The sequence below is a fragment of the Notamacropus eugenii genome, chromosome 3 (genome assembly GCF_028372415.1).
Source record: "Notamacropus eugenii isolate mMacEug1 chromosome 3, mMacEug1.pri_v2, whole genome shotgun sequence".
Taxonomy (NCBI): Eukaryota; Metazoa; Chordata; class Mammalia; order Diprotodontia; family Macropodidae; genus Notamacropus; species Notamacropus eugenii.
The window spans coordinates 178,102,359-178,121,530 of NC_092874.1; the positions used below are offsets into that span (position 1 = coordinate 178,102,359).

Consider the following 19,172-nt stretch of genomic DNA (forward strand, 5'->3'; position numbering starts at 1 on the left):
CTGTAAAATGGGGATACACTGGAGAAGGACTATTCTAGTCAAACTATCCTAGTATCTTTGCCAAGAAAACCCCATGAATCCTTGGGGTCATGAAGAGTCAGACAAGACTAAACAACAACAACATTTACATGTTGTCGTCTCCTCCATTACAGTTTTAGCTCCTTGAGAATAGACTGTTTGGGATAGCAGTGTCTGGCACACAGTAAGCACTTAATAAATGCTTGATGACTGACTAGTTTTAACAATGTCAATTTGTTTCTTATATCTGTGTATTTTTTATACATATCTCCACATTCCTTACTTGAAAAACATTTTTAAAAAGTCAACAATAACAATGTTGACAATGATTTTCATTATTAAAAATAAAAAGTTTACCCTTTGACCCAGCAATATCGCTTCAAGGAATGTATCCCCAAGAGATCACAAAAATGGGAAAGGGTCCCATATGTACAAAAATATTTACAGCAGCTCTCTTTGTAGTTGCCCAAAACTGGAAATCAAGGGGATCCCCATCAATTGGGGAATGGTTGAATAAATTATGGTATATGAATGTAATGCAATACTATTGCGCTATAAGAAATGATGAACAAGAAGACTTCAGAGAGGTCTGGAAAGACTTATGTGATCTGATGCTTAGTGAAAGGAGCAGAACCAGGAGAACTTTGCACACAGCAACGACCACAGTGTGCAAGAGTTTTTTCTGGTAGACTTTAAACTTCATAGCAATGCAAAGACTTAAAAAAAAAAAATTCCCAATGGTCTTCCACAAGGCAAAATGCCTTTCACATCCAGAGAAAGAACTATGGAAGTCAATCGCAGAATGTAGCAGATCTCTTTGTTTGTGTGTGTATTATGTTTTGGTTTGTTATGTTATTTCTCCCATTCATTTCAGTTCTTCTACACAGCATGACTATAATGAAAATGTATTTAATAGGAAGGTATGTGTAGATCCTATACAGAATTGTATGCTGTCTCGTGGAGGGAGGGGGGAGGTGTGGGGTAGGTAGGGGGAAAAAAAAATCTAAGTTTTATGGTAGTGATTGTAAAAATAAATAAAATTATAAAAAAAAAATAAAACTGAGGGGAAAAAAATTAAAAAAATAAAAAGTTACTATCAGGCACCAGATTATCTCTCCCGCTGCATCAGTGTGCTAACGTCAATACATTCTAACCTTTCTAATTTCACCATATGGCCGTTGAGTCTCACAAAAACATGACTGGATCTAAAAATATTAGATCACTGTGATTTCTACCTGTTCAAAGTCTTAGTTCTTTGTGATGTATGGAATGATCATAATAATTAGCTTTACTTCTTTGACATAAATTTCTAAACTTTCACATACTGTACTTAGGATCACTGTATTTAAAAGAAAAACTAGCAACCCATGAAGTCTGTGGGTATCATAATAGTTTTGCACTTCACATCGTGAAGCACTGTAAATAAAGTACATTTGCTTTTACTGTTACTAAGACATTTTGGAGATGTCCCGGGAAAATGTCTCCCCAAAACACAACAAGCAATCTAATTCAAATAAGGAAAAAAATGTAGCATATTTTGCTTCCATACTTCTTTTCCTTCTTTCTCACTCATAAGCTTCTTCCTCATCAGAGTCAAGGGTCCAGGGGGAATTTTTTATAGAGAATATAATACTTTTTACTCATTTTAGTCTTTTTCCATTAACTGGAAGTTTCTTATTTAATGGATTTACAAAGTAGGATTAGATTTCAGAGTGAATCACCCTTTATTCATCTTGTGAGAAAGGTACTCTAACTGAACTGGAGACCACCTTGGTTAACATGAAGTTCTAGTGAGGGCTTAGTAATGTGAGCCATGATGACAAAGAATCTGGATGTAGCCCTTACCCCGAGTACAAGGAACACAGTTAGCAGATGCTTACCTCAACAGCAGGGATGATCACATGACCCCCCAATTCAATAAACTTCAGTAGCTCCCTGTTACCTTTCAGATTCAAATGGAAAATTCTCTGCTAGGATTTTAAGAACTCTACATAACCTGTCCCCTTCCTACATTTCCAATGTCTTTACCACCCTTCTATACGTTCTGTGGGCCAGAAACGCTGGCGTTTCTGCTGTTGCTCACACACAATCCTCCATCTCCCAAGTCCAAGCATTTTCCCTGGCTGTCTTCATTCCTGGAACACTCTCCCTCCTCATCTCTACTCCCTCACTACCCAGGCTTCTTCCAAGTCTCAACTAAATCTCATCTAGTTTTTTCTAGTTTCCTTAACCTTAGTACCTAAGAAATAACTTCTGAGACTACTCTCAATTTATTCTGAATATATCTTGTACGTACAAAAAGTTGTTTAAATATTGTCTCCCCCATTAAAACTGTGCACTCCCTGGAAATAAGGACTGTTGTTTGCTTTCCTTGGTATTTGCAGAGTTTAGCTACAGAGCCTAGCACAGAGTAGGTGCTTAATAAATGCCAGCTGACATTACATACCTGCCAAATTGAAGATTTACAGAAAGAGAGATAGAGAAAAGGCAACTGCATAGATGCATTTCACACAGGGAAAGAAAAGGTGATCTGGACGAACAACAAAGAACACCAATATAAGGCAAGTTGAGGGGGAGGGGAAAGAGGATGGAAAGAAGCACAGCACTTTCTTGTTCCTTACTTCTTTTCCTTCTTTCTCGCTCATAATCTTCATCTTCATCAGAATCTGGATCTGGTCGTCTTGAAAACCCACTAGCTTCATGCCTATCTTTACGCCTCCTAAAAATACAGGAAACAAAATATTCACAAAGCATTACTAACTGGGTCTTCAAGTAGAAGTTTTACAAACACTGGGGGAATGTTGTGGAGGGACTCATGTTTCAAGCAGATTGGACTAAGTTACCTTCAAAGTTCCTACAAAGTTCTATTTTTGAAATTTAGAGAAGTGTTGCTATACAATTCACCTTGACTTGTTCTTACCCAACAAATGTTTATAGATCCTCTTTCTATCAAAATATCACAAAATGCTAGAAAATGTATTGTAATGTAGATGTTATATAGTACAACATCCTTGTTTTCAGACTAAATTTCTGTTTGTGGAAGGGATATAAGGTCAATAAAGCAGTATCAACGTAGAATCCAAATGGCATCAATTTAGCACATAGAATGTGAACACAATTTAACAAAAAGATCATTATAGCTTTGTCTTTTTCAATTTGTGAACTATCTTACCTTAGTACAGATAAAAGGCATTTCACTAGCAACAGCAAGAGTACTAAGTCCAGGACTTTTGAACCTATGGTAGAGAGTAAAATAGAAACTCCCTACTTGTTACTAATGAAATGATGAACTTTAGTTCCTAAATATCTAACTTTAATGGCCATTACTGGAATGGCCATTCCATTGAATTAGCTTATCACTACATATATGTATTAGGCACTGAAGATGAACCATGAGTAGGCTCCACAATTAGAGAATATGTAAAAAGGGACAATTTGGGAAACTACTATTCTTCTGTAGATACCAAGTAACTTCCAAGTATATAACGCTCAAATTCATTCTACAAGAAGATTCTTCAGGTATATCATACTAAAAACTTTACACTGAACTGGAAACCAATCAGATATAAAATTGTTTATTTTGGGAAGACATGTTTTGTGCTCTAAAAATCTTGCAAATTTTCAGAATATAATCCATTTTTAAGTTTTGGACTGCCTATACTGGATTTCTGTGTTTCTACACAAAGTACTTAAAAAAAGTGCTGTTTTTTGTTGGTTATTTGAGTTATGCATGACTACAAGCTGCAGAAAACATTAATGCTTGTTCTGATTAACATTTGTGTCACACTTCATTCTAGTACTAATGTAAAATCAATGACAGGGTATTTGGGAAAAACTAAGAACATACACTATTGTTTCATCTTTCATTATATGCAGGATGATGATTTAACACTGAATCTATTCAGTACACACACTGAGAATTCTCTTCTGTCAAATTTTGAAATTATAAATAGTTTCACTTTGACCTTCATGCTAACAATTTCTGTGTGCAACTAGTCACTCTGTCATAGTAACAGTAAGTGAACAGTTTTTCAACCAACCAAAAGAGAGGCAGTTTGAAAAAATCTCTTCTAAGTCACATTAGTATCAATATGATTTTATAAATATCCATTATAATGAAAAGAGCATGAGTAATATCTATTTTTTATGATAATCAGTATGGATGTCCCCAAAGGCTCTGAGACACTTTTTTATTACTTTAATAAAGGTTCGCAGGCTTTTCTCAAGAGCTTGACAGAAATTAGGCTACCGGTGAACAAGTCTTTAAATAAAAATGAAAACCGGCAAAATCACATTTCTTCAAACCATTAAAGCTCCTTGCCATAAGCAGTTACAATGGTAAGTGTGGCAAGAACTGGTAAGACTATCATAGCTTAGTTATTTTAGAAAAAAGCTTCAAATATGCAAAGTTGTAACAAATGAAGATTCACATCTGTGATCAATCATCTTCCTATTTATTGATGTTCTCTTTTGGAATCTGTTACAGATAATTTAGATCATGTTAAAATTGTTCGTCTAATTTGCTTTCTACAAAATCCATATACATGAAGAAGCTAAGAACCATTTGATGATCATGACAATGACAAAGACTCCCTAGAAATTATGCCCAATTCTGTCTCCTTCACTATTTGGACTAAACAACTTCACTGTTGAAGAAATTATAATTAGAAAACAAATGTCTTGAGATGTGATTACTTTGATAAAGAGAAAACAGATCTGGAAATTAAAGTTCATGGTTACATGCTAACATTCCAATTAAAAAATACAAGAACCAGATTATTTAAAAATCCAAAGCAGACTCTTACTTTTCTCTTTCTTCAATCTCTTTTTGCCTTTCCAGCTCTCGCTGTCTTTGGCGTTCTTCCCTTTGGCGTTTTACTACTTTCTCATAATCATTAGGAAACATGGGATCATATTCATCAGCTAAAGGAATCAAAACTTCTCCTGCAGAAAATCCACTAGGCACAGGATCCTAAACAAGAGTCAAGATTCCAAAGTAAGCTACCAGAATCATATTATGTAACTGTCACCATCCATAATGTTGTACAAAGATAGCATTTTCTTGGCAACCCACCAGAAAAAAAGGGAAAAAGGAAAGAAATATTTTAAACCTCACAAACTATCCTGTTAGAGGAGGTAGCGTGATGAAAAGTAAATTGGACTTGCATTCAAAAACCTGGAATTGCATCCTCACTCTGCCATTAAATCATGTTACTTCACTCCACCTCACAAGTCACTTCATCTCTCTAGGTCCATTTACTCATTTGTAAAATGACAGTTTTACTAGATGATTCTTGAATCCCCCTGGAGTTGAAAAATGCTGTATTTCTAACTCATAAATTACTCAATCACTGCCTAGGTAACACAGTGAATAACTTTACAATAACAACATGCAGAAATTAATTTAATGTGAAGGAAACAATTCTACTTTTTAAAAAAAAAATCCTACATCCTTTCCAAAGAAAAGGTTATAAGTCTCATATAGATGGAAGTGATTCCCACCACATCTAAAGCAAATTGTGTCCTCTAATTTTTGAGGTCTGGTGATCAAATTTGGTATGTGGAAGCTTGTATCATTTTTTCTACATATTTAGAAACTGAAACAATTATTTAAGGTGAAGTTTATTCGTCCAATGCTACATAAGATAGAAATTGTAACATCTTTTCTACATATTTAGAAACTGAAACAATTATTTAAGGTGAAGTTTATTCATCCAATGCTACAAGAAGCAAGGCTAATTAGAAAATAAATAAAAAATGATTCTTTAAGGTTGAGAGTATACTTCATAGTATGATTTCTAGAAACCCTTTGTAAATTACCTTTTCCTTCCATTACAAAATTCTAGACCTGTCATACTAGGGATAATTCCTATGATATCCCCCCAAAAAGGATCCCAAGTGATTTTTACTGATAATTACTCTTATGATATTTTTCATTAAAAGTAGAATGGAAGTTAGGGTCCTCAAAAGCTTAATTCACTTACTGTAACCCTGCAAAACAAGATGATTTCAATACCAAAAGTTAAGTTTGTTTTTATTTGCTACTTGTGATAGACACTTTGTGGGAGAGAAAGCTAAAATATATAGGGCTATTTCAAAAGATATATATTGTACTTAAAGTTATCATGATGTAAGATGATGTGGATTCAATCACATACCTAAATCTAATTCATATTTTTCATCAGACGACTTTCAAGCTAACATTTTTTACATCACTCGGCAAATTCATCACTTTTCTTATCATCTAAGAATCTCTATTTACACTACATAAAAGTAATCAGGAAAACAACTAGAAAATCTGTTAATGTACAATGTAATGCTCCTAAAGGTATTAATTATGCATTTAAGTGAATTTAAAAGATTTAAAAACATAAATTATATATCTCTATATACATGCACATACATGTATATATACACATACATGTATATATACGTGTGTATTACTATCTTTTCAGCTATTATTATGGTAGGAAAGAAACTGATGATCAAACAATTTACATACTATTATCATCAAAGGTAACCTGGCTAACTGAGTAAAAGTGCTAGGGTGAAGGTCAATGTTAAAATATTTTTTGTCATTTAAAAATCTGACAGAAAATAATTCTCAATATCTGAAATGAGTTGATTCAGTGTTAAATCTGCTCCCTAAGGTACACTCAAGAAAAGCAATAAGGACTAATGGTATTTTAACTGAAACAAAAAACAAAATGTAAATACCACTGCTCATAAAATATCAACTACTGAACATTAGTAACTGTATTAGTACAACAGCAGTTAGCTATGCTGATGGTTCAGAAAGATTTTGAATATGAAAGAGCTTTCCAGGAGACCTTGTAGATATCACAAATCTACTTTTACATGCCTTGGGTTTGTTATGTGAAAAGTATGAATAATAATGATTGTTTTAAAGAATGTTAATGATATCAATGATAACTTAAAGAAAAATTAATGATGATTTCAAGGACTTAGCAAAAAAAAAATAGTTGGTAAAAGTCAGACTACAAAGAAGTAAAATATAAAATTATATTGAAATAAGAAAAAAATTCCATAAGCAAAAAAAGTATGGGCTATTTGGTGTTTCTCCCTATAAGCTGGTCTTACCTTTAAGCCTGCTGCTACATGAGGTGGGGTATCTACAATCTGCCGGTCATCTGAAGAACTCCCTCGTTTCAGATCAATCACTGGAGCAAGAACTGTACTTTGTTTTGTCCTCTGGCTCTAAAATCAAAAGACAGATATTGTGAAAAAATGTAGTGAAATTTCAAATTCAAGTTCTTACCAATTAAAACAATTAGTTTTTGTTTCTGCAATAGCAATCTTTTTGTACCTCAGAAAACCAATCTCAAAATATTAACAATTTATCAGCAATATCTTGATTTAATAGGATTTTTATTCTTATCACAAAACCCCCCCAGCAGTAATCTACCTGAACTCAAAGGTTCAGTCTGACCTAATAATTAAAAAGCAGGCCTAGGAGGAGTCAGGCATTGATAAGTTCAAGTTTTGGTTCCATTAGGGATAATGATCAACCTTCTTCTTGCCTCTGATCTTTGTTTTTTATTTTTTTCACCCATGAATAAAATGGAAATTTCATATTTCTCTTTGGAAGCTCATCACATTTTTGCAATCTTTCAAACTCACAAACTGTAGTAATTTTCACTCAATTAGGCCCTCAAAGTCTTTAAATTATGCAAAGAGCACTAGAAATATGGTGATCTTGTGGAAAGAACACTGGAATGGGAATCAGGAGATCTAGTCTTGAGGGCAGGATCTAAAAATGAGGTAAGCCACTATATGTCCAAGCCTCAGATTTCACTTCTGTAAAATGAAAAGATTTTTATTAAATACCTCAAAGGACTTTTGTGATGAAAGAACTTTACTAAACTGCAAAATACTGTATAAATGTGACCTAATCAATAGAAAGTAAGATAAATGCATTAGTCTAACCCAATATACTAAAACTCTTATACTATGACTGTATAACAAATAAAATCTTTTAAAATATGGTCAAGAACAATGGTATCAAACTCAAATAGAAAATGACCCCAGCGGGCAAAATATTGACTTAGAAAACTACAAATTAACATCATACATGCTGTATTGTATTTTATTTATTTTCTTAAACATTTTTCAATTACATTTTCATCTAGTTCAGGTGCACTTCAGAGTTTTGTGGCTGGGAGCTTGACACCTCTGATCAAGAACATCTTGGTTATATACAACAATGATTTTTCTTTAACTTTTTCCATGATGTCTTTGTCTTTCTTCTGAGTATGTTGCCAAACATTTTTTTTTCACCTGTAACTTCTACTGAACTAAGTGCTGGTTCATTATGCAGGAAGTTAAATTTTCATGTAGTATCAAAAATGTTTCAATTACTAAATTTTAGTAAGAATATAATCACTCTGCAAAGCAAAGTAAAATGACTACCAAGTAAAATTTACTTTAAAAGTAAAATTACTTCATGAAACTGATCTGAAAGGATACTACTATAAGGATATAAAGGAGATTCATAGAATCAGAGCTTAAAGTAATTTTAGACTTCACACAATCTAATGCCTTACTCACTGAATAAATTCCCTTTACAAAATCCCTGATCAGAATCCAATGACACTGGATTAACTGGGTTGTGAAATTACCCATTACATTTCCTATAACTGCTAGGGAATTCTGCCAAATTTTCGGCCCAAATCTACCTATCTGAAACTTGTACCAACTGTCACTTAATTAAGATACTTCAAATCTTAAAAGTTATGCTCCCTCATGTCTTCTCCAGACTAAACACCTATAAGTCCTTCAAACACTGCTCATTAAAAAAAATTTAAGCATAGGAATTTTAGAGTAGGAAGAGGCAGAGAAAAATCATGAGACTATAGAGTTTTAAAAAAATCAGAAAAAAACCTGAACTCCTAATTCAATGACCTACATTATAAAACAGTTAAAAGGAAATCCAAGTAGATTTGGTTGAACCATTTTTTTTCTGAAATGAATTTTTAAGCAGATATATTTGATGGTTAGGTTAAAAACAAAACCATCTCCAGTCACTATCAAATTACATAAAAATAAGCAACCACCAAACTGGATATTTTACTTGTGAAAAAAATAACAAAGAATTTTAAACAGAATATTAGTTCACATTGGGAAAAGGATTGAAATATTCTTTAAAATTTAACTTACTTTACCTTTTTTTAATTAACATTCTTTCCCTCCTGACCTCAAAAACCAAAACCTTTGTTTGAAAATATATATGAATATATGCGTTTACATATATATGTAATATATATGTAGCCAAGCAAAACATATTCCCACATTAGCCACATCACAAAACATATGCCTCATTCTACATCATAAGTACATCAGTTCTCTTTCCAAGAGGTGAGTAGCATACTTCATCACTGGTACCCTGGAATTCTGACTGGTCATTATACTGATTAGTGTTCTTAAGTCTTTCATAGCTGTTTATCTTTAGAGTTGTTATTATAGAAATTCCTTTCCCATTTTACCCTTATTTTACTCTGTGTCAGTCTACATAAACCTTCCCAGGTCTCTTTGAAACTATCAAATTAATTTCATTTTTTAACGAAGAAATAATATCCCATTATATTCATGTACTATAATTTGCTCAGCCATTCCTCAACTGACTGGCACCCCCTTTGTTTCCAGTTCTTTGCTCTTACAAAAAGTGCTGCTATAAATATTTTTATACGCATGGATCCTTTTTCCCTTTCTTTAAATTCTTTGGGGTATAAACCTAGGTGTTCCTGGATCAAAAGCAATGGATTTTGGGGACATAGCTCAAAATGATTTTCCAGAGAGACTAGACCAAATCACAGCTCTACCCATTTATCATTTTTCTCTTTTGACAATTTGTTATGTGAGAAGTGGAACCTAAGAGCTGCTTTAATTTGCAGTTTTCTCATTATTAGTGATTTGGGTGCCTTTTTCAAAATGCTATTGATGATTTGGACTTCTTCCCTTGAAAACCACCTGTTCATGTCTTTTGACATTTATGAATTGAGAAACAGCTCCTACTCTTACATATCTGAATCTGTTCCTTATGTATCTTGGAAATGAGCATCAATGTAACAGAGAAACATGCTACAGTGGACCCAAGTCTCCTTGCACCAAGAGTGACATACCCTTCAGCATATTAATATCATTAAATATTTCTTTTACTCAAGTCTGTCAACAGAAAGCATTTAATGTTTGTTGATGATGATCATATTAGTAAAAGAATAAGAAAAGTTATAGCCCTAATGTAACAAATCTTGAATAATAGGGAGCATATCTCAACATAAAATGTAGAGCAATGGAACTAGTATCAAATCAGTCAACAAGCATATATTAAACACCTTCTATCTGACAGACAATGAGTGAGGATATAAAGTCAAAACCGAAAAAGTTCCTGCTATCAAGGAGCTTACAGTCAAAGGGAAAACAACATGAATATTTAGGACATACGCAAACTGAATTCAGAGTAACCTTGGAGAAAGCACTGGCAGCTGGGAGGCACAGAGAGGTGAAGAACTGAGTTTTGAAGGAAACAAGGGCTTCCAAGGAACAGGGGTAAGAGGGAAAAGTATTCCAGGTCACCCTTATATCAGAAATAAAGTAATTTACTTTCTTCATGGTTCAAAGAAACAGTTTCTACTGAAGGAATCCTGGTGACAATGCTAGAAGTTGTCTTTCCATTGCCTCATATCATCACACATTCTAAAATCATAGTAGGAATTGAGAAAGTAAATTAGTTCTGGACTCGACTACAACTACACTTCACTCCTAGACTCACCCCTAAAAATACATAACCCACTAAGCTACCCACCAGCCGAATCACAAAGGAAGAAAACATCTGCTATAGCCAGACCATTTGTGATGCTGACAGGTAACCAGCACTATACTGTAGATGTCTGACTTGTTTCCAGTTATTACCTTTACCTTTGCTTGGGTTAAAGCTGCCTTCTTGACTTGCAGCTGAGACTGTAGTAGTTTGAAATTTTTGGACCAGCCTTCTGTTTTTGAATCACTAGTCTCCACTCCCAGGTCATCATACAAGGACATCTTTTCTTCTTTTTAAAGCTAAAGGACAAGAGGAGGAAACAGAAGTTAAAAGACAGCATGTATATGAATATTAGGAAGACAGTGGTTTCAACAAACTAGCATTCATAGTTCCAATGCTAATATATCTTAGAATCAATAAACATAGAATTCTGAAGCTAGAAGTGACATCTAAGATCTAGCCCAAATTCCTTTACCTTACAGACTAGGAAACAGTGACCAAGTGAGATCAAGTGATTTGTCCAAGATCACAGTCTATGAAGCCAAGAAAGCCCAAAGCCCAGGTTACCCCAATTCCAGTTTTGTGCTTTCTCCTATACCATGTGGCCTCTGTTGTATGTCATTTTTGTGAATCCCTTTAAACAATTCCATATTTATTGTTCATGGAAAATTTGTGATAAGTGATTCATGAGTGAATTTTTCTTGTCCCAGAGCATACAGGTATAAAGCTAAATTCTGAATTCAACTGTCATTAAACATTTAAACACTTATGTCTCAAATTTTATTTTTACTGCAATATTAAAAATCAAAGACAAACCCTCCTTTAGTCTCTTGTCACAAAGGCTGTACATTAATGCTTCCATAAATAGCTTTCAGGGAATCATAAAAGCACTTTGGATTGTTACTACCAGCATAAAACTGAATTTCATCTGCCTTCTCACTAAGCCAGGAATCCTGCACCTCTCTAAGCTTTGCTTGTACTTTCCTTCTGATGGAATTAAATGCTGCCTTCTTAGAGGTGGATGAACTATCCTATCCTGCTGGTAAATCCTGTGGAGTTCTCATTTTTTCATTTAGCAGCTTCTGAATTTTCCCATCATTTTCATCAAACCAGTCTTGATGTCTGTGAGTGTTCTAACCCAGATGAGCAAATGCAGTGCTGTACATCAAATCTCTGAAAGCTGCCCCCTCCTTTTCTGCTTCACTGTTCCCAACTGTGTGTTGGCTCAACTTTCCCTCCAAGTCAGCAACAAACTGTTCACATTCACAGGAGAGCTCTAATTTGTTGACATCAATTCTTCTGGTAGTCGTTTTTGCCTTGGGGGCACTTTTGATGAATGCGAATATTCAGCTTGGAAAGGATAAGTCTATGATCAGTCCAGCACTCTGCACCACACACTGCCTAAGGTGCATCACAACTACTCAGTGCTGATTGAACCATATTGATTAGTGATAAGGACATGATCCTAGAGAGATAGGCTGAACACTTCCATAGTGTTCTCAACATACCATCATCAATCAATGCTGAGGCCATTGACCATTTACCTCAGGTTGAGTCAATTCCTCCTTAGCTGAACTTCCAACTGAAGAAGAGGTTTTGAGGCCCGTTAGGCTCCTTTCATGTGGCAAAGCACCTGGTGCTGATTCTTTTCTAGCTGAGATTTACAAGGTAGGGGGACCATTGCCCATACAAAAGCTGACTTAAATTTTCCAGGTTATACGGCAAGAGGAGGTTATCCCTCAGGAGTTCAAGGATGCCTCTGTTGTCCATCTCTGTAAGGGTAAAGGGAATAGAATGCCCTGCAACAATCACAGGGGGATCTCTCTCTCAGTCACTGCTGGCAACGTTCTCACCAGAGTTCTCCTTAATAGGCTCATCCTTCACCTGGAAGATGGTCATATACCTGAGAGAGTGTGGCTTCAGAGAATGTCAAGGAACAGTCGATATGGTGTTTGTGGCCCAACAACTCCAGGAGAAATGCCAGGAGCAGAACAGAGGTCTGTACACAATGTCTGAAGATCTGATCAAGGCCTTTGACACTGTTAGTCATGAGGGCTTATGGAAAATTATGTCAAAATTTGGCTGCCTAGAGAAGTTCATAATATTGTACATCAATTTCATGATGGCATGTCTGTCCAGGTTCTGGATAATGGACAATGTTCTCGTGCCTTCCCAGTCACCAATGGTGTGAAACAGGGCTGTGTGCTTGCTCCTAAGCTTTTTTTTTAGCATGCTGTTTTCAGCCATGTTGACAAATGCTTTCAATAAGGATGAACATGGCAAAGAGGTCAACTACCATACTGATGACTAGTTCTTCAATTTAAAAAGGCTACAAGCCAAGACCAAAGTGGAAGGAGTGTTGGTGTACGATTTTATGTTTGCAGATGATTGTGCACTCAATGCAGCCTCTGAAGCTGAGATGCAACAAAGTCTGGATCAATTCTCTGCTGCCTGTGCTAATTTTGGCCTAATAATTAACACCAAGAAAACACAGGTGCTCCATCAGCCACCACCACACCATCCATATGTGGAACCATCGGTTACAACAAATGGAGAAGTTTTGAATGCTGTGGATAAGTTCACTTACCTTGATGGTGTATTTTCCAGGGGTGTACACATTGACATGTGACATGAGGTTGATGTATGCATTGCCAGAGCTAGCTCAGTGTTTGGGAGGCTCCAAAAAAAAGTTTGGGAGAGAAGAGGTAATAGACTGACTACCAAACTGAAGGTCTACAGAGCCATTGTGCTGACCTCACTGTTATATGCTTGTGAAACATGGACAGTCTACGAGCGCCATGCCAGAAAACAGAATAGTTTCCATTTGAACTGTCTTAGGAAGATTCTGAGGACCACCTGGCAGGATGAGGTACCAGATGCTGAAGTCCTCGCTTGAGCTGAACTGCCAAGTATTCAAACTATGCTTCAGAGAGCACAACACCGATGGGCTGGCCATGTTGTTCGAATGCAAAATGTATGCTTGCCAAAAAGACTATTTTATGGACAACTTGCATGGGGCAGGTGATCACATGGTGTCTAGAAGAAGCAATGCAAACACACTCTTCAAGGTCTCTCTCAAGAACTTTGGATTTGACTGTGCAACATGGGAGACGCTGGCTCAGCATGGTGTACCAACATTAGAAAGGGTGCTGTGCTCTTTGAGCAAAGCAAAATTGAGACAGCACAAAGTAAACACAGGATGTGCAAATTTGGGATATCCACCCCAAATATTCACGCAGACTACCTGTGCCCAACCTGTGGTAGAGCATTCCGAGCTTGTATTGGTCTGATTAACCACTTTTGGACACTATGAAATTTCACTTTATCATGGTGATGTCATTTTGGTCCTCTTCTAGAATGAAGGACAACAACCAACCAACATTAATGCTTAAACATGAAGTTCAGAGATCCCGTTAACCATTAGAACATAAGTTCCTTGAGAGTAAGGACTGATTGAGTGATTTATTCTTTCTTTTCAAATCCTCAACAGCAAGCACAAAATAAGTAAATAAATACTTACTAAATGACTGAATTGTATATGTTAAGGGAGCCCCAACATTAAAAAAAGAAATCATGTTTTCAAAGTTTGTTGGAATTTAGGACATTTAAATGTGTTATAGTGGTGGTTAAAATCCAAAGTTCAACTCACAAATGTGTATAATGTAGCACTAATACCAGCAATCGAAATGCTGTGTCCTAAAGACAAGAGACCATGTTACAGAAGAGAAAAAAGGAAAATTATCTCTCTTCTTAGATGCAGAATTCGACATAAGAAAAAATTTGAAAATAAACTGAAGTTGTTTGTCTTTTGAATGTTTTTACTTGTTTTTCTCTACATTATTCCCAATCTCTTACTGTTCCTCTCCCTTAGACCTCTAAGGCCCACGTGATATCTGATTGTCCATCACTGGGGTATCCTGTCCAGGCCTACTTTGCCCTGGTCCCACTCCTCAAATGTTTCACAGTCCCAATTATCTATTATCTATTCTCCCTTCTTGTCACTCCCCTTCCCCACAAAAACTCCTCCTATTCCAGTAGTGCAGTTGTTGCAGATAGGTTGAAATAGTCCTCTAATCTTTCCAAAAAGTCTTACATTTTTTTGAAGCCCACATACTAAGCCCAACCTCTACTAAGGGCCTACTTTAGTGATACTGATTTGCCAAAAGCTATGCAGCCTTGTAAAGGTCAGACCAATGGGAAAAAGGTTTGATCAGGGATTGATTGATAATTTTTATGGATGTTCAAAAGACCTGCCCAAGTCTGGAAAGGCTCCTCAGGCCATGGCCATAGCAACTTATGGCAACCATTTACTACAGACGTTATTAACCCCACAGTTCACAGAACCCTAGGGGGTCCATGAACTTGGGAGGGGAAACAACATCTTTATTTTCACTAATCTCTTACTGAAATTTAGCATTTTCTTCACTTGTAAAGGCAGGAAATAAACCACAATAATATTAGTAATATGTATAACTTTGTCATCAATAGAAATGAGGGAAAATTTCATATCATATGACATAGATGTTACCTTGTCAAAGACCATCCTAGAGTCTAATGTTCTTATTATTAAAAGGTAAAATTCGCCTTGTAGCTAGGGCACGGCTGGAGGAAGACGTAGCTGCTTCTCTTCTCTCTTTGGGACAAACTTCATCCCAGGCAGTCACCTACTCTTTAAGCAGAACAAAATGGCTACTCTTAAAGAAAAACTGATTGTTCCAGTTGCAGAAGAGGAGGCAGCAGCCCCAAACAATAAGATTACTGTTGTGGGCGTTGGACAAGTTGGTATGGCCTGTGCTATCAGCATACTTGCAAAGAGTCTTGCTGATGAACTTGCCCTTGTTGATGTTTTGGAAGACAAACTCAAAGGAGAAATGATGGATCTACAGCATGGGAGCTTGTTTCTTCAAACTCCTAAAATTGTGGCTGATAAAGATTACTCTGTCGCTGCTGGTTCCAAGATTGTTGTAGTCACTGCCGGAGTCCGCCAGCAAGAGGGAGAGAGTCGCCTCAATCTGGTACAAAGGAATGTGAATGTCTTCAAGTTTATTATCCCCCAGATTGTAAAGTATAGCCCAGACTGTATCATAATTGTGGTTTCCAACCCAGTGGATATCCTTACATATGTCACCTGGAAACTGAGTGGCCTGCCAAAGCACCGGGTGATTGGGAGTGGATGCAATCTGGATTCTGCTAGATTCCGCTATCTTATGTCTGAAAAACTTGGCATCCATCCAAGCAGCTGCCATGGCTGGATCCTTGGAGAGCATGGAGACTCAAGTGTGGCTGTATGGAGTGGAGTGAATGTGGCAGGTGTTTCCCTCCAAGACCTGAATCCAGAAATGGGAACTGACAATGACAGTGAAAACTGGAAGGAGGTTCATAAGCTGGTGATTGAAAGTGCCTACGAGGCGATCAAACTCAAAGGATACACTAACTGGGCTATTGGACTAAGTGTTGCTGATCTAATTGAGACCATGTTAAAAAATCTCTCCAAGATTCATCCTGTATCCACTATGGTGAAGGGGATGTATGGCATCGAGAATGAAGTCTTCCTTAGCCTTCCATGCATTCTGAATGCCTGAGGACTGACCAGCGTTATCAACCAGAAGCTGAAAGATGATGAGGTAGCTCAACTCAAGAAGAGTGCAGATACCTTGTGGGACATCCAAAAAGACCTGAAAGACCTGTAATATTCTGAGGAAACTCAACATGATATTAATCGCTGTGCCTACTTAGTAATTAGCCATCTTGATGGATAGAATTTTTCTGTTGAATTCAACTCTGGCCACAGCATCAAAGTACATGATTAAAAGGCTTGTTATATGAACCTATGAACCAATAAATATACTACTGAAAAAAATAAATAAATAAAAGGTAAAATTCAACTTTAATTTGCTTATATTTTAAATGTATTATCTTATTGCTTAATGTGTAAAAGCACACATATTACTGTATCATAAATTTGGGTTTTTAATATTTCAAGAACTATTTAAATATAATTGATTTCCTTAGTAATCCTCTATATTTTATTTTATGAATTTAAAAACATTATTGTGAAAACTGGACCAGAAGCTTCACCATACTGCCAAAAAGGCCCAAGACACAAAAATGGTCAGTAACTCTATGTCTATTAAGACATAGAAGTTTGGCAATGTACCTTTGTGAGTCACTGAGTCAGCATCAAAGAACTAGCAGATTCGTTTGACGTTAATTTATTGTTCCTATCGTAAGCACCAAGTCTATAACCCTACTCTGTTCTTTTTCTCACTCAGCACATAACATTTTCCAAAAGCCTCAGCTGATTCCAGCCTTTAGCTTTCCTGATACATTCCTCAAGAAGCACATAACATTTTAGTGTTCATCTAAGATATTTATCTTTCCTTTAGTCTTTTGTACATTTGACCTATCTAATATCACAAGTTCACTCTCTTCCAAGGCTCCTGTTGCTTCTATTTCTTCTGGCTGGTCAGAATCAGGTACAGAAAAACAATTCATTTCACAGCTTTTACCTTCTCAAAGGTGAAATTATCAACAAGGTAAGAAACTAACAAATGTTCTAATTTTAGCAAAGACTCCTCTTTCCTTCTTATAATTATATCCTGCCTATTCTGTGATCTGTGCCAGGACTTGGGGTACAGGGGTATGAAAGCCATCTTTGAGTACTGTAATCTGTCATGTAGGAGAATTGGAGTTACTTTTGGTCCCAGAGAGGGCTGAACTAGGAGCAATGGGAAGAGTTTCAAAGAACTGAATGGAGGTTGTGAGAAAATAGTCCCCACCTCCACCCCCGGCAGCTGGTCTAAGGGCAGAATGGATAGCCTCTGGATATAGTAGGTCATGTATCACTGTGGATCTTCAGGCAGAGATGGGATGACCATTTGTTGGGAATAGAACAAAGCCACATTCAGGTATAGGTTGGTCTTGGTCATTTCTGGGGTTTCATCTAAGACTGCGTTTGTGAATTCATCATCCATTTTCTCTACCTGACTGGGCATTCTGAAATATATTCCTATAATGATATCACTTGTTTTTCTTATTCCTTTTTTCTGTTCCCAAATGCTTCTTACCGTTTTCACCTTTTAGGTTTAAGGTTTTCTATACAGCTGTATATATTCTGGATATGTAATACTAATCTGTCTAATCTAGTTTTTTTAAGCACAGTTCCTGGCACAGAGTAAGAACTATATTAATAAACGCTCGCTAACTGATTTAGAATAATAAGGTTTATCTTTTTCTCTCAAGAATCATAACTGAGTTAGGATTTCTATCCCACCAAGTCTCAATGAGACTTAGGAGAATCCAATTATTTCCTTGTGTTAAGATGACAATCTTACTTTATCAACTATACTATAGCAACACAACATATAAACCTCTGAGGATATGAATATCATTTTTATCCCTTTTCTCTGTCTCTATTTGGTGCATATATTACTGAGTAGTTCTAATGCTAGTTTTAGGTTACATATTTATTATATGATAGGAAGTACCTCCCCCCAACCCCATATGGCAAATTTAACAGTTATAAGTGCACCTTTTTCCTCTTCTCTATTTTCACTTTCCAGCACTCTCTCTGCATGAGAACTGGCAAGTCTCCTGGAGAATATATTCTTACTTATTCTCACCAGATTCACAAAACAGAGATCTGAGTTAATCTAGTTCAGCTCACAGGCCTTACAATCACAAGTGACATGGGGTAAGAACCTTAAAGTATTAGATAACCAAATGATCTTCATCTGACATAACAGAAATAAACATCTTCAAGCATTTTAGGTTAAACCAAACAAACCAGTAATTCTTAAAGCCTAAGAGGAAAAGAATAAAAGGAAAACTTCAGATATCCAGTAACTTTTCCACAACCTTCATTCAGTCCATGAACTCTGTACCTTCACAAAAGTAAACAAGAAGTTTTGCAGTGTTTTACCTGTGAATTCTAATCTACCACTTTACTTTAAAGATGACTCTATAAACAAGTTGGTTTGATCTATCTCAATACTTTTTCAAACTCCTAGATTTTTTAAATTTTAAAAAAATTAATTTATTTTAGTTTTCAACATTCACTTTCACAAAATATTTGAGTTTTCATTTTTCTCCCCATCTCTCCCCTCCCTCACCCCAAGACAATGTAAAGCTGCTGGATTCTTTGTTTTTCTGGTTAGACTCTAAGCTCCTTGAGGTCAGCGGCTGTTTTTGCTTGTCCCCAGAGGTGCTTTTGTCTGGCACTTAAATGCTTGTTAATCAACTGAACCTACTAAATCCAAGTCATTATTTTGGGTTCTGAAATAACTTTAAAAAAAAAGGTTAAAACAATACAATTAAATCTTAACTACACTCCTCTAATAGCAGGGAAATAAAACTATAAATTGTCTACTACTGTATA

The 19,172-nt window shown here is 36.0% G+C and overlaps 1 protein-coding gene and 1 pseudogene across 2 annotated transcripts in view; one reads left to right on the top strand and one right to left on the bottom strand.

The window, feature by feature from the left end:
- Window positions 1-19,172, bottom strand: part of RBM17 (RNA binding motif protein 17) — a 40,842-nt gene that overhangs the window by 16,375 nt on the left and 5,295 nt on the right. The window contains exons 2-5 of one of the 2 annotated variants that reach the window (XM_072653433.1): window positions 10,954-11,094; window positions 7,120-7,236; window positions 4,824-4,990; window positions 2,640-2,737 (exon numbers count right to left, since the gene is read on the bottom strand). In XM_072653433.1, the coding sequence (XP_072509534.1) occupies window positions 2,640-2,737; window positions 4,824-4,990; window positions 7,120-7,236; window positions 10,954-11,076 (505 nt within the window). In that variant the 5' untranslated portion in view covers window positions 11,077-11,094. Of the gene's footprint in view, window positions 1-2,639; window positions 2,738-4,823; window positions 4,991-7,119; window positions 7,237-10,947; window positions 11,095-19,172 lie in introns of both variants that reach the window. The other variant, XM_072653432.1, reaches the window with a different exon arrangement.
- On the top strand, window positions 15,438-16,457 carry LOC140533557 (L-lactate dehydrogenase B chain pseudogene; annotated as a pseudogene).